This window comes from Anolis carolinensis, chromosome 6 (genome assembly GCF_035594765.1).
Source record: "Anolis carolinensis isolate JA03-04 chromosome 6, rAnoCar3.1.pri, whole genome shotgun sequence".
NCBI lineage: Eukaryota > Metazoa > Chordata > Lepidosauria > Squamata > Dactyloidae > Anolis > Anolis carolinensis.
This window is the reverse complement of record NC_085846.1, coordinates 115423168-115437342: the sequence shown is the minus strand read 5'-3', so window position 1 is coordinate 115437342 and position 14175 is coordinate 115423168. Positions and strand designations below refer to the sequence as shown.

General features: G+C 40.1%; 1 protein-coding gene across 1 annotated transcript in view; it reads left to right on the top strand.

Annotated features, from left to right (window-relative positions):
• wnt3a (Wnt family member 3A) overlaps positions 1 to 14175 on the top strand; it is an 87951-nt gene that overhangs the window by 35294 nt on the left and 38482 nt on the right. Inside the window, exon 2 of the mRNA XM_062984458.1 lies at positions 12385 to 12626. Within this exon, the coding sequence (XP_062840528.1) occupies positions 12385 to 12626 (242 nt within the window). The remainder of the gene's footprint in view (positions 1 to 12384; positions 12627 to 14175) is intronic.

Sequence of the window (14175 nt, the reverse complement as noted above, 5' to 3'; positions counted from 1 at the left end):
TATGACTATGAAAATCCTATGGAATTCATGGAGTTGCCATAAGTCAACAGGGGACTTGAAGGCACACAAAAACACACACAAAAATACACTTTGTCCATCCATCTTTCAGGACCTAATATTAACTAGCTGTACCACTGATGGTAATGTTTAATAATGTCCCATCTCTAATATAGGAATATATATATATATATATATATATATATATATATATATATATATATATATATATGGAAAGTGATCTCACAAGATTTTGCAGGGCTTTAGCGGGGAAAGAGGGAGGGAGAATGTTTATGGTTCCTTAAAGAGCTTCGAGGTATGTCTCAAGTCGGGTTTGACCGGTCTCCGTTGACAAGGCAATGCCTCCAATTATTCAGCATGCTCTAGCCTGCATGTGAAAAATCAATTTGTAACATTAATATATTTATATGTTTCTTCCTCCTTGCCTTTGCTAGAGGTACGCAGGTTTCTGGTAGTTTGCTTAAATAAGAGTGGGACCCCTGGCAAAATAGTCCACAACCCAATTCAAAGCTGTGGGAGCCTAGCTCTCTTCTTCAATCTTCGGAGCAAGAGCATTTATTTGAAAGATGTGCAAAATCCTACGTAACTTACGCATTGCACAATTCTGGCACTTTGACAGAATTGCTTATCAGTGGTGTAGTGGTTTGAGCATTGGATTAAACTTTGGAGGCCAGGGATCAAATCCCCTTTTGGTCATTGGAGACCCTCTTGTTGACCTCATGAAAACCACACTCTCTCAGCCTCAGAGAAAAGGCAAACCTCTGATCAAATCTTGCTAAGCAAACCCCATGCTAGGTTCACCTTGTGGTCACCATAAATCAGAAATGATGTGAAGGCACAACAACAACAAAACTATCAGCATTTACTCATTCCTCCATCTGTGCACTACCTCCAGTTCCAGAGAAAATGCACCTCTGGCTATAAGCGGCACTGTTATGGTTGTTGAAACCATTCCAGTTTTTAATCCAAACTTTAAAGGCAATCTGTAAAGGACTAAACCCCATCCAACAGTTAACACACTGGAAAGCTAAGGTTAAAACTGATCATGGCTGAACAATTGCCTCATTGACATCGGCACCACCATTTGTTGGCTAGTGGTTGAACCAAGGCCACACCAGATGGGTCTTTGGTCTCCTTCTGATGTTCTTCGGGGTCAAATGAAACAGATTGAGTAGCCCTTTGACAAATAAGCCTACTCCAGACACAACCAGATTGCCTTGAACCCCTACCCACACTATCCAGCTACTATATGTATTTTTATCCTTTACAATTTTATCTTGTAAATCGCCTAGAGCATCGTGGATGGAGGGCGATTAATAAGTAATTAAATGATGATGATGATGATGATGATGATGATGATGATAATCAGTTGCCACCAGATGGATATTTCTGATAGGATTGTTGGGCTACTCATCTTCTACCTATGAATAAATTTACATAGCTTGGCTCAACATCTTGTTGTTGCCAGTCATCATTAGTCTGCTAGGCGCCGCAGTGGTGCAATGGGTTAAACCCTTGTGCTGGCTGAACTGCTGACTTGAAGGATGGGTTGCTGACCTGAAGGATGCCGGTTCAAAACCATGAGATGGGGTGAGCTCCCATCTGTCAGCTCTAGCTTGTGGGGACATGAGAGAAGCCTCCCATTAGGATGGTAACACATCCGGGCATCCCCTGCGCAACGTCTCTGTAGACGGCCAATTCTCTCACACCAGAAGTGACTTGCAGTATGTTCTCAAGTCACTTCTGACATGATAAAATTAGTCTGCTCGGTAACAGTGAGTAGTCAGATCAACTCTAAACAGGCAGCCCCCAAGTTACTAACAAGATAAGTTCTGTAGGTTTGTTATCAAGTTGAATTTGTACATAACCTGTAACAGGTACATTTTTTCAGTGTAACTCCAGCCATATATGCAAACACACACACATATACATAATTATATATCTTTGGATAGCCTAGGGAAGGATTAAGCTAACACACCTGTTGTGTTTGTTTTGTTGTCTGTGCTACTGTTTAGAAGATTTCGCTGCACTTTCTGTCCCTGGGATGACTGGATTTTTTAAAAATTGGTTTGTTGTGGAAACAGGGATTGGGGATAAAGCTTCAGTTGAGACACTTTTCTGATGATAATAACTCTTTCCAGAGTGGATTTCTCTTCTGAGCGGGAGATTTCTCTCACTTCCTGTTGTTTCCCCCCAATTCTTAACTAGGAGTCATTTGTAAGCTGCATGTTTGTAACTCAGCAACTGCATGTATTTTAATCTGGTTATTCAAGGAGCTCTCCAAGGTGTTGAAGCTATTTGGCGGAGGTATTTCAGCACCATGGAGAGCTCACAGGAAGCTCCATCAACTGTTTCATCACGAAGTTTCTTCTCCAAGGTCTGGATGGATGAATTTCTGGTCTGTATAAATTTGCACATGGACATCAGTAGATTCTATCCAAGATCTGCATCATCCAATTCCCCCAAAATGACTGTATTTATTTTCATATGCAAATATGTTCATCCAGATAAGGCTTTTTCAATGCTAATCAAGGAGATTAATTGCAGCATTCCCACTTGCCTCCAACAGACAAGAGTTCTGTCTCCCACCTTGAACATCATGCCACATGTATATAAACCTTCCTTGCTAAGTTTCCAATATACCATATATACTCGAGTATAAGCCGACCCGAATATAAGCCGAGGCACCTTATTTTACCACAAAAAAACTGGGAAAACGTTGACTCCAGTATGAGCCGAGAGTGGTAAATTTCAGAAATAAAAACAGATACCAATAAAATTACATGAATTGAGGCATCAGTAGGTTAAATGTTTTTGAATATTTACATAAAGCTCTAATTTAAGATAAGACTGTCCAACTCTGATTAAATCATTATTCTCATCTTCTTCAATGTAAATGTGCTTATGTATCCTTTTAATAATAATAGAGTAAAATAATACATGTAATAATAATAATAATACAGGAAAATAATACATGTAGTAATAAATAGAGTAAAATAATAAATATAATAATAATAAGTTCAGAATGAAATTCAGTAGAGTCTCACTTATCCAACACTCATCCAACGTTCTGGATTATCCAATGCATTTTTGTAGTCAATGGTTTCAATACATCGTGATATTTTGGTGCTAAATTCGTAAATACAGTAATTACTACATAGCATTACTGCGTATTGAACTACTTTTTCTGTGAATTTTGTTGTATAACATGATGTTTTAGTGCTTAATTTGTAAAATCATAACCTAATTTGATGTTTAATAGGCTTTTCCTTAATCTCTCCTTATTATCCAACATATTCGCTTATCCAACATTCTGCCGGGCCATTTACGTTGGATAAGCGAGATTCTACTGTAATAAATGTATTAAGAATAATAATAAAAATAGAGTAAAATAAATATAATAGTAGCAACAATAATAGAGAAAAATAATAAATGTAATAATACCAGTAATAATAGAGAAAAATAATAAATGTACCATATATTCTCAAGTATAAGCTGACCCAAATATAAGCCAACCAGGACCCTGACTTAAGTATAAGCCGAGGGGGGCTTTTTCAGTCTTAAAAAAGGGCTGAAAAACTAGGCTTATACTCGAGTATATACAGTACCTCACGACCTCTGAGGATGCCTGCAACAGATGTGGGCGAAACGTCAGGAGAGAATGCTTCTGGAACATGGCCACACAGCCCAGAAAACTCACAGCAACCCAGTGATTCTGGCCATGAAAGCCTTCAACGACATATAAATAAATAGACGTTTAGAAGCCACCCTCTGGCTAGATGGTAAGGAGGAGTTTTGGGGTCTTGGGCCACAAGAAAACATTTGGATGCATAACATTTCAATGACTTCCAATTCCCTTTGCAAACGCCAGCTCACCTTGACGTCTCCTGCATGGCCCCAGGGCAGTCTGGAAGAGACGGGAGGCTTCCAGCCACAAATAAAGCCTCCTGGTGCTGAACCGCCAGGGCCTTGTGGAGGCAACCGCACACCGACATGTCTCCATTTTCGCATTTCTTCGCAAAATCCTTAATCAGCAAATCACTCATTTAACCTGTCAAGTTGCTTCTGGAAGGCTGGGTGGAAATGCAGGGGATCTACCTGTCTTAAGGTCTGCCCAGACCTGCAGCCTCACCACAAGGCACTATGGAGAGGGCTTGGCTTCTTTCGAATAAGACTTCTCTGCTCTTCCTTTCACCAATACCCAAAGATCTTTATCATCTATCTATCTATCTATCTATCTATCCATCCATCCATCCATCCATCTATCATCTATCTATCTATCTATCTATCTATCTATCTATCTATCCATCCATCCATCTATCATCTATCTATCTATCTATCTATCTATCTATCCATCCATCCATCCATCTATCATCTATCTATCTATCTATCTATCTATCTATCTATCTATCTATCTATTTATCTTATCTATCTACAGTAGAGTCTCACTTATCCAACATAAACGGGTCAGCAGAATGTTGGATAAGTGAATATCTTGGATAATAAGGAGAGATCAAGGAAAAGCCTATTAAACATCAAATTAGGTTATGATTTTACCAATTAATCACCAAAACATCATGTTATACAACAAAATTGACAGAAAAAGTAGTTCAATATGCAGTAATGCTATGTAGTAATTACAGTATTTACGAATTTAGCACCAAAATATCACTATGTATTGAAAACATTGACTACACAAATGTGTTGGATAATCAAGAATGTTGGATAAATGAGTGTTGGATAAGTGAGACTCTACTGTATCTGTCTATCTATCATATTAATTATCTATCATATTAGTCTATCATATTAATGATAATCTATCTATCATATTAATGGCTCCCGGTAGCATAGTGTGTTAAAGCGCTGAGCTGCTGAACTTGCGGACCAAAAAGTCGCAGGTTCGAATCCCGGGAGCAGAATGAGCTCCCGCTGTTAGCCCCAGCTTCTACCAACCTAGCAGTTCGAAAACATGCCAATATGAGTAGATCAATAGGTACTGCTCCGGCGGGAATGTAACGGCACTCCATGCAGTCATGCCAATGGCCACATGACCTTGGAGGTGTCTATGAAGAACGCCGGTAGTTTGGCTTAGAAATGGAGATGAGCACCAACCCCCAGAGTCGGACGCGACTGGACTTAACGTCAGCGGAAACATTTACCTTTACTAACATATTAAGATCTATCATATCCCCCCCTTATATCCATTGTTGCTTTGATTGTGCTTTTCCTGCAGGGCACGGGGTTGGACTAAATGGCCTAGGTGGTCTCTTCCAACCCTATGAGTCTATCTACGTCCAGCAAAAAATATTCTCTCTCTAGCCACTTTCTAGGTCCTCCAACAGATATCCTTGGGGCAGAAGACCTTTATTTTAATAAAGTTTGCATGGCTTTGCATATCCATGCAAAGTTCAGGAACAAGGGTCATAACTCTCCTTAAATGTTCAACCATCCCTCCACATGGGCAGTTTTGACCTTTTGCAGGTTTGATTTTTCATAGGTTTGATTTAAAGTGCTCTCTCTAGGACTATCTTGGTTCTCCAAATCTTGGTCAAAGATTTCAAGAGAGAACCCCTTTCCTCTTATCACCATATTATTTCTTTCTGTTTGGTGAGGCATAGATGGTTATGTGTGTATGCATCTTCAAGTTGCCTCCGGATTGATGGTGAGCCTATGGCTTTACTAGTGTTTCCTTAGGCAAGTTAGAGATGGTTTTGCCAATTCCTTCCTTTGAATTAGCATCTACAACAGGCATGAGCCAACTTGGGCCCTCCAGGTGTTTTGGACTTCAACTCCCACAATTCCTAACAGCCAGTAGGCTGTTAGGAATTGTGGGAGTTGAAGTCCAAAACACCTGGAGGGCCCAAGTTGGCCCATGCCTGATCTACACTATTTGTTATTCCTTGCTTAGATCTTACATATGTAGGTGTCCTCAAGTCAACTCATGGCAACCCCATTGATTTGATAGGGTTTCCACTCAGAGGTGGTTCTTCTGAAATGAAGCCAACAGAACTTGGGTTTCTGCTGGCGGTCTCCCATCCAGGTAGTAACCAGGGTTGACCCTGCTTAGCTTCCAAGATCAAACCAGATCCAGTGCCTTGAGGGCATGTTGTAAAATAGATGTCATCTTGCCAGGGTCAAGCGGAGGTGGCATTCTTGGTTTGCAGGATCCAGGAATTCCTGGGCGTTTCCAAAAAAGCTCAGACACCCTTTGCGGACTCCCTTGGTTCACCTCCAGGTCACAGACTCCCTTCGGGGAAATGGGAATTCCATCGATCAGATATGACAATTGCCTTGGTATAATACTAATTCAGCCTTCCAAAGGCTGGACTAGAACTCTCCTAGTTGTGGAGTTGCTTTACCAAGTCTTCCTTCTGCTGCTTTCCAAAGTTCTGGCAAACATATATTCATTAGCAAAGTGAACTATAACAATGATTTAAAGTTCTTCCATCCCCTCCTTATGAAATCTGTTAGTTGCTAAGAAACGAAAAATGGATTGATTTGGCGAAGATGCCTGAACAAGAAAACTTTGCTAAGTTCCTATAAAAGTAACTAGCTGTGCCCGGCCGCACATTGCTGTGGCAAAGTGGTGGTGGTATTGGTTAAAAATTGTTGTGTAATTTTTATTTGACATTATTTGTAAATTTTTAAATTAATTTTATTGTAAGTTATCTTTTTATTTATTATATTTTATTATTTTCTTGTATTATTTTTAGTTATTTTCTGTTATTATAGTATTTTATTGTATTAATTTTTTAGTGTTTTTAATTATTTTTTGTGTTTTTTATTATTTTTTATTGGGTTGCTAGGAGACCAAGTTGGAGGAGCTTAGCCTTCTAACTGGCAGCAATTGGATAAAAGCAATTATTCCTCTCTCTCTAATTAGGACTTTATTTTTCTTTTCTTTTTGTTGTATCAACCTAGAGTTGTGGATGATGGGTTGTGTTGTCAAATTTAGAGGATGGGGGGCCTGTAGTTTTGTTGTTTTGTGGGTCGCCGTGATGCCATCACTCTTTTATATATATAGATATACAGCTAACTAGGCATTTAATATTATAAGGGTTTTATTAAAGTAATCTGCAACCACTTCTGCATTTAATATTATAAGGGTTTGTACATATCAATTCATTTTAGAAGAACATTTTATAGGTCATATCAAAGTACCAAGACAAACAACCAGGCTTGAAAAGACCTGATTACATTCTATACAAAAATTAAATAAAACACTTGCAACAATACAATAAATAAATATGATACAACTGAATGTATACATCATATTTCATTGTCACCCCTACAATTTACCCCCATCAGCCCCACATATGTGGATCTCAAACGTATTATTTTGCTCAAATACAGAGCCGTTTTATATGTTACTAGCTTTGCCCGGCCACGCGTTGCTGTGGCTTAATGGGAATCCTTTGTTGGCCAGGTGGAATAGCAGTGAATAGCCTTGCAGTCTCAAAGCCTGGCCATTTTCTGGAGTAGCTGGAGCTTTTTGTTGTATGAACATAGAGGCATGGATGAGGCATTGTGCTGCCAAGTTTAGTGTTTCTGGGATGTGTAGTTTCGTTGTTTTGTCCTAGGCCGAAATTTCATTACCCTTTTATATATATAGATTTTTGGATCTTGACTGCACATAAAATACGTTGTTCTGCATTTAATATTATCAGGATTTGTACATATCAATTCAGATTCCCAAATAATTTTCCTTCCAACTATCATTCAGACTCCCTATATGCCTGTTATTCCTATTGCTTGTGTTGATTAAGACTGCTGGGACTTGCAGTCCAGCAATCTCTGAAAGACCTCATAAACATCACTCTTGATTTAAATATTAATTTCTTCTGGATATGGAAAAGAGATAGATGGAAAGTGATGTTGTCTCCAAGGAATTGGAGCTATACCAAAGGGAGTGCATCTACATTGTAGAATTAATACAGTTTGACACTACTTTAATGTCTTAATGTTATAGAATCAAGGAAGATGTTGTTGTCTTTTGCCTTCCAAAAAGTGCTGGTGTCTCACCAAACTGCATCTCCCAGGCTTCCATAGTAATGTGACTTAAAGTACTGTCAAAACTGCATTAATTGCACAATGTAGATGATGCATGGGCAAACTTAGGTCCTCCAGGTGTTTTGGTCTCCAACTCTCACAATTCGTAATAGCCTACCGGCTGTTACGAATTGTGGGAGTTGGAGTCCAAAACACCTGGAGAACCTAAGTTTGCCCATGCCTGGTGTAGATGCAACTCTACAATTGGAAGGGACCCCCAAGAATCATCTAGTCCAACCTCCTGCCTTGCAGGAAACCACAATCCTTCCAAATGCCTCCGAGAAGGTGGCTTGATTGTGCAAATTATTTCATCATCGGGTTTGCAACGTTGGCGTTGCAAATGCCTACCGTGCAATATTGGGTGCTTTCCTTGTTGTTGTTGTTTACCGCCCTGACAGACAGGCTCAAACCGGTTTCAAGATGTAAATGGGGGGAAAAGGGGAAGCAAACAGACTAAACAAAATCCAAATCTGCTGCACCTAAAAGCTGCCATAAACACGTCTCTGGGCAGGAATGCGAATTTCCTCGAGGCCCAAAGGCAACACCTGAGCAAAATGCCACATTTATCTTTCCGAGGGTTGTCTGTGGGATTTCCCAGATGTGCAGGGACCGGTTGGGCGTGAGCAAGGCGGATGGAGTCAGGGGAGGATCCGGGTTCGTTATAGGTTTTTAATGCTTTTTAATGCTTGTATAATGTATTCTTATTGATTATTGTTAATGGTTATAATGGAGCCTCCGATGGTCTAGGGCAGGGGTCCCCAAACTTTTTAAACAGGGGGCCAGTTCACAATCCTTCGGACCGTTGGAGGGCCGGACTATAGTTGACCACCGAGCAATTAATAATAATAATAATAATAATAATAATAAATAACAACAGCAATAATAATAAAAAGAGGGTTGGAAGAGACCCTTTGGGCCATTGAGTCCAATCCCCTTCCGCCTTTGTGTACCGAAAGCACAAGCAAAGCACCCCTGACAGATGGCCACCCAGCCTCAATGTTAATAATAATAATAATAATAATAATAATAATAATAATAATAATAATAGTAATTAATAAAGAGGGTTGGAAGAGACACCTTGGGTCATTAAGTCCAACCCTCGTCTACCTCTATGCACCAAAAGCACAAGCAAAGCACCCCTGACAGATGGCCACCCAGCCTCAATGTTAATAATAATAATAACAATAGTAATAGCAATAATAATTTAAAAAGGGTTGGAAGAGACCCTTTGGGCCATTGAGTCCAATCCCCTTCTGCCTTTGTGTACTGAAAACACAAGCAAAGCACCCCTGACAGATGGCCACCCAGCCTCAATGTTAATAATAATAATTAATAAAGAGGGTTGGAAGAGACACCTTGGGCCATTAAGTCCAACCCTCGTCTGCCTCTGTGCACCAAAGGCACAAGCAAAGCACCCCTGACAGATGGTCACCCAGCCTTAATGTTAATAATAATAATAAAGGTTGGAAGAGAAGAAGAGACCTCTTGGGTCATTTAGCCCAACCCCCTTCTGCCTTTGTGCTGTGGGGGCCGGATGAATGGCTTCGATGGGCCGCATCCGGCCCCCGGGCCTTAGTTTGGGGACCCCTGGTCTAGGGGATAAAAGCCTTGTGACTTGAAGGTTGGGTTGCTGACGTGAAGGCTGCCAGGTTTGAATCCAACCCGGGGAGAGCGCGGATGAGCTGCCTCTATAAGCTCCAGCTCCATATGGGGACATGAGAGAAGCCTCCCACAAGGATGGTAAAACATCAAAACATCCGGGCGTCCCCTGGGCAACGTCTTTGCAGACGGCCAATTCTCTCACTCCAGAAGCAACTCTGGTTGCTCCTGACACGAAAAAAAAATGGTTTTTAATGTGTTGTTAATTTTTACTGATTTGTTTGGCATTGAATCTTGCCGGGTGTTGTAAGACGCCTTGAGTCCCCTCGGGTGAGAAAGGCGGGGTAAAAATGTTGTAAATAAATAAATAAATAAATAATTTTATTATTTATGGAGTGATCCAAACTGGGCATAACACAACAGAAGTGTAGAGTTGGAAGGGACCACTGTGGCCATCCAGTCCAACCATGTGACACAATCCAAGCCCTCCTGGCAGATGACCATCCAGCCTCTGCTTAAAAACCTCCAAAGTAAGAGACTCCATCAGACTCCAAGGCAGAATATTCAACTATGAAACAGCCATTATTGTCAGAAAGTTCTTCCTAATGTTAGGTGGAATCTATTTTTTATTTTATTTTTTGCAATTTGAATCAGTTGCTTCATTGTGTCCTAGTCTCCAGAGCAACAGGAAACAAGCTTGCCCCTTTCTCCTCAATGGGATATTCCTTCCAACATACCATGTTTCCCCGAAAATAAGACAGTGTCTTATATTAATTTTTGCTTCCAAAGATGCACTAGGTCTTATTTTCAGGGGATGTCTTATTTCTCCATGAAGAAGAATTCACATTTATTGTTGAACAAAAAAAATGAACATTTATTATATACTATATAGTGGTTGTCATTACAAACCAGCATAATCAGACAAACTGTGAATCCTATCAAGAATTTCTTGTTACTACCATTATTTCTATGTATAACAATCTATGGTATGTACATTTACCGATACTGCATGCTCTGGTGTTCTGTTTGCTGGGCATGCATCCAAACAAAAACTTTGCTAGGTCTTACTTTTGGGGGAGGCCTTATATTTAGCAATTCAGCAAAACTTCTACTAGGTCTTATTTTCTGAGGATGTCTTATTTTAGGGGAAACAGGGTAGCTATCAGTCTTCTTTTCTCCAAGCTAAGCATGCCAGGTCTCTAAGTAGCTTCTTATAGGGCTTGGCTTCCAAAATTGGACCATTTTGGTAGCCTATCTCTGTCCAACTTGTCAATATCCTTCTTCAATTGGGGAACTGGACACAGGGTTATTCCAAGTGAGCTTCTCACAAATGCAGAATATATGGGGACTATGACTTTCCAGTATATTCCTACTGATGCAATTTAGAATCGTATTGGCTTTTTGAGCTGTCGCATGACACTGTTGGCTAATGTTTGGCTTGTGGTCTGCTAAGACTCCTACAACTCTTTCACATAGACTATTGTCAAGATAGGTGTCACCCTTATGATATCTCTGCATTTGATTTTTCCTGGTTGTTTCTTCCTGAAAGCAAATTCAGCTATTTTGGTTGAAAGTCTTCCAGAAGAATACCCATGTCTGTACATATCACATCATGGTTTTGGTCCCATCCTCTATGCTTCACCTCTCCTTCATTGCTTTCCATGTACTGTTGTCAATCCATCCTGTATCTGTCCAAAACACCTGGAGGACTGAAGTTGGCTCATGCCTGCTATATCTGCTCATCTATATATATAAAAATGTAATGTGTTTTTTTCCCATGGAGTAAACAACAAAACCACCAAACCAAATCACACCAAATTTGACCACAAAAGGCATAGTCATCCAATCTATGTCTTTCAGTTAAAAAACCTAGAAAAATAAAGTCCAAATTACAGAGGATGAGGAAGGGTCGTTCTCCCCCTGGCTGCCAGTTAGAAGGGTAGCTCCCTTTTAGGCCCCGCCCCCTTCATGTCATACCCCGTTTCCCCTAAAATAAGACATCCCCAGAAAATAAAACCTAGTAGAGGTTTTGCTGAATTGCTAAATATAAGGCCTCCCCCAAAAGTAAGACCTAGCAAAGTTTTTGTTTGGAAGCATGCCTGCCAAACAGAACACCAGACCAGGCAGGATCAGTAAATGTACGTACCATAGAGTGTTGTACATGGAAATATTGATAGTAACAAGAAATTCTTGATAGGATTCACAGTTTGGTTGGTTATGCTGGTTTGTGATGACAACTACTGTACAGTATATAATAAATGTTCTTTTTTTTTTGTTCAACAATAAATGTGAATTCTTTTTCATGGAAAAATAAGACATCCCCTGAAAATAAGACCTAGAGCATCTTTGGGAGCAAAAATTAATATAAGACACTGCCTTATTTTCAGAGAAACACGGTAGCAACCTCCTCAGCCACAATGGGTTCACTTAGGCCTCTTTTACACTGCTTATAAAATACAGATTATCTGATTTGAACTGGATTATATGGCAGTGTAGACTCAAGGCCCTTCCACACAGCTATATAACCCAGAATGACAATATATATTCACAAGCTTTAGGAAATAACGTATACTAACTATCACCAATTCCTTAATACTTTATTTCCCATATCACCACACTTCACCACAGCAACACGTGGCCGGGCACAGCTAGTTTCATATATATTTTTGGTCCTAAGTGTCTGGGGAATGACTCCTCTTGTCCGTTCTCCTCCTGCAGGTCCCTGGCCATCGGCCATCAATACTCCTCCCTGGGCATGCAGCCCATTCTCTGCGGAAGCATCCCTGGCCTGGTGCCCAAGCAGCTCCGCTTCTGCAGGAACTACGTGGAGATCATGCCCAGCGTGGCCGAAGGGGTGAAGATCGGCATTCAGGAGTGCCAGCACCAGTTTCGCGGGCGGAGGTGGAACTGCACCACGGTCAACGACAGCTTGGCCATCTTTGGGCCCGTATTGGATAAAGGTAAGCAATGTTGGCCAAGAGGAAGAAGCAACAGAGGCAACAGGTCCAAGATCTATCTTGGTTTTGTAAACAGAGAGTCTATCTGACAAATGTTCCTTGGAAAGTGATGATTGTTTTCTCCAAGGACTCAAAGTGTGCATCTATATCAGGCATGAGCCAATTTTGGCCCATACCTGATCTATGTACTATTGAATGCATGCAATTTGCCAACACAAATCTCAGCATATGGAATTATCCAAACTCTATCTCCTTGTGTTCAATGGCAATTTTGCATAAGTGCAAGATCTTGCATAGACACAACCAAACGTGCCATCAAATGAGTATCGTTACCAACTTCTGATGCAACAAAAATGTACCTTATCTAAGCATGTGCATCCCCACACACATTGGCACCACATGTCAGATTCCATTTCCATAATCTTCAACCAGAGGTGATTGCAAAGAAGCTCACATGTCATAAACCACCAACCATCATGCCTGTAGCTTTAGTTATGAACTGTTGTTAGCATTGTGCACTTGTATGTCAACCGTCATACTTCAACTAAGACCTTATGATGTGATAGAATATCACAAACTTTCATGTAGATGAATACTATAGAGATATTGGGTTGGTCATGTTTGACAATAGTCCACGTGAAAGGGTCTAGGAACCTTGTTAGACCAGAAGCTGAACATGAGTCAACAGTGTGATGTGGCAGCTAAAAAGGCCAATGCGATTCTAAACTGTATCAATAGAAGTATATTGTAAAGATTGAGGGAAGTCACAGTTCCATTTCATTCTGCTTTGGTCAGACCTTCCAATCCAAGATATTGATATGAACATGATGGAAGGTGTCCAGGGAAGGGTGAGCAAAATGATCTGAGAGTCCAGTAGAGTTTCCTTTTCTCAAGGTTTTGATGGCCATCTGTCAGGAGTGCTTTAACTGTATCTTTTTTGCATGGCAGAATGGAATTGACTGGATGGCCCTTGGGGTCCCTTCCAACTCAAAGAGTCTAGGATTCTAGATTAAATCTGAGCTACAGTAGAGTCTCGCTTATCCAAGCTAAAAGGGCCGGCAGAACCTTGGATAAGTGAATATCTTGGATAATAAGGAGGGATTAAGGAAAAGCCTATTAAACATCAAATTAGGTTATGATTTTACAAATTAAGCACCAAAACATCATGTTATACAACAAATTTTGACAGAAAAAGTAGTTCAATATGCAGTAATGTTATGTTGTAATTACTGTATTTACGAATTTAGCACCAAAATATCATGATATATTGAAAACGTTGACTACCATATCCAATGCCTTGGATAATCCAGAACCTTGGATAAGTGAGTCTTGGATAAGTGAGACTCTACTGTATATATATTAGGTAGAAGACTTCCCTGACTTGAAGGGGAGAGAAATGTAAGCTGAGCTTGGATGATAGAAAACTTTTTTTTCTCTCTTTGAGTCAAGGAAGTCTGGTAAAGTATCTCCAATGGGATAAATTGTGTTTAATGCATGGAATCAGTTAAATGAGTTGTATTTAATTAGCTGTTCCATGAGATGTAGGCTGAGT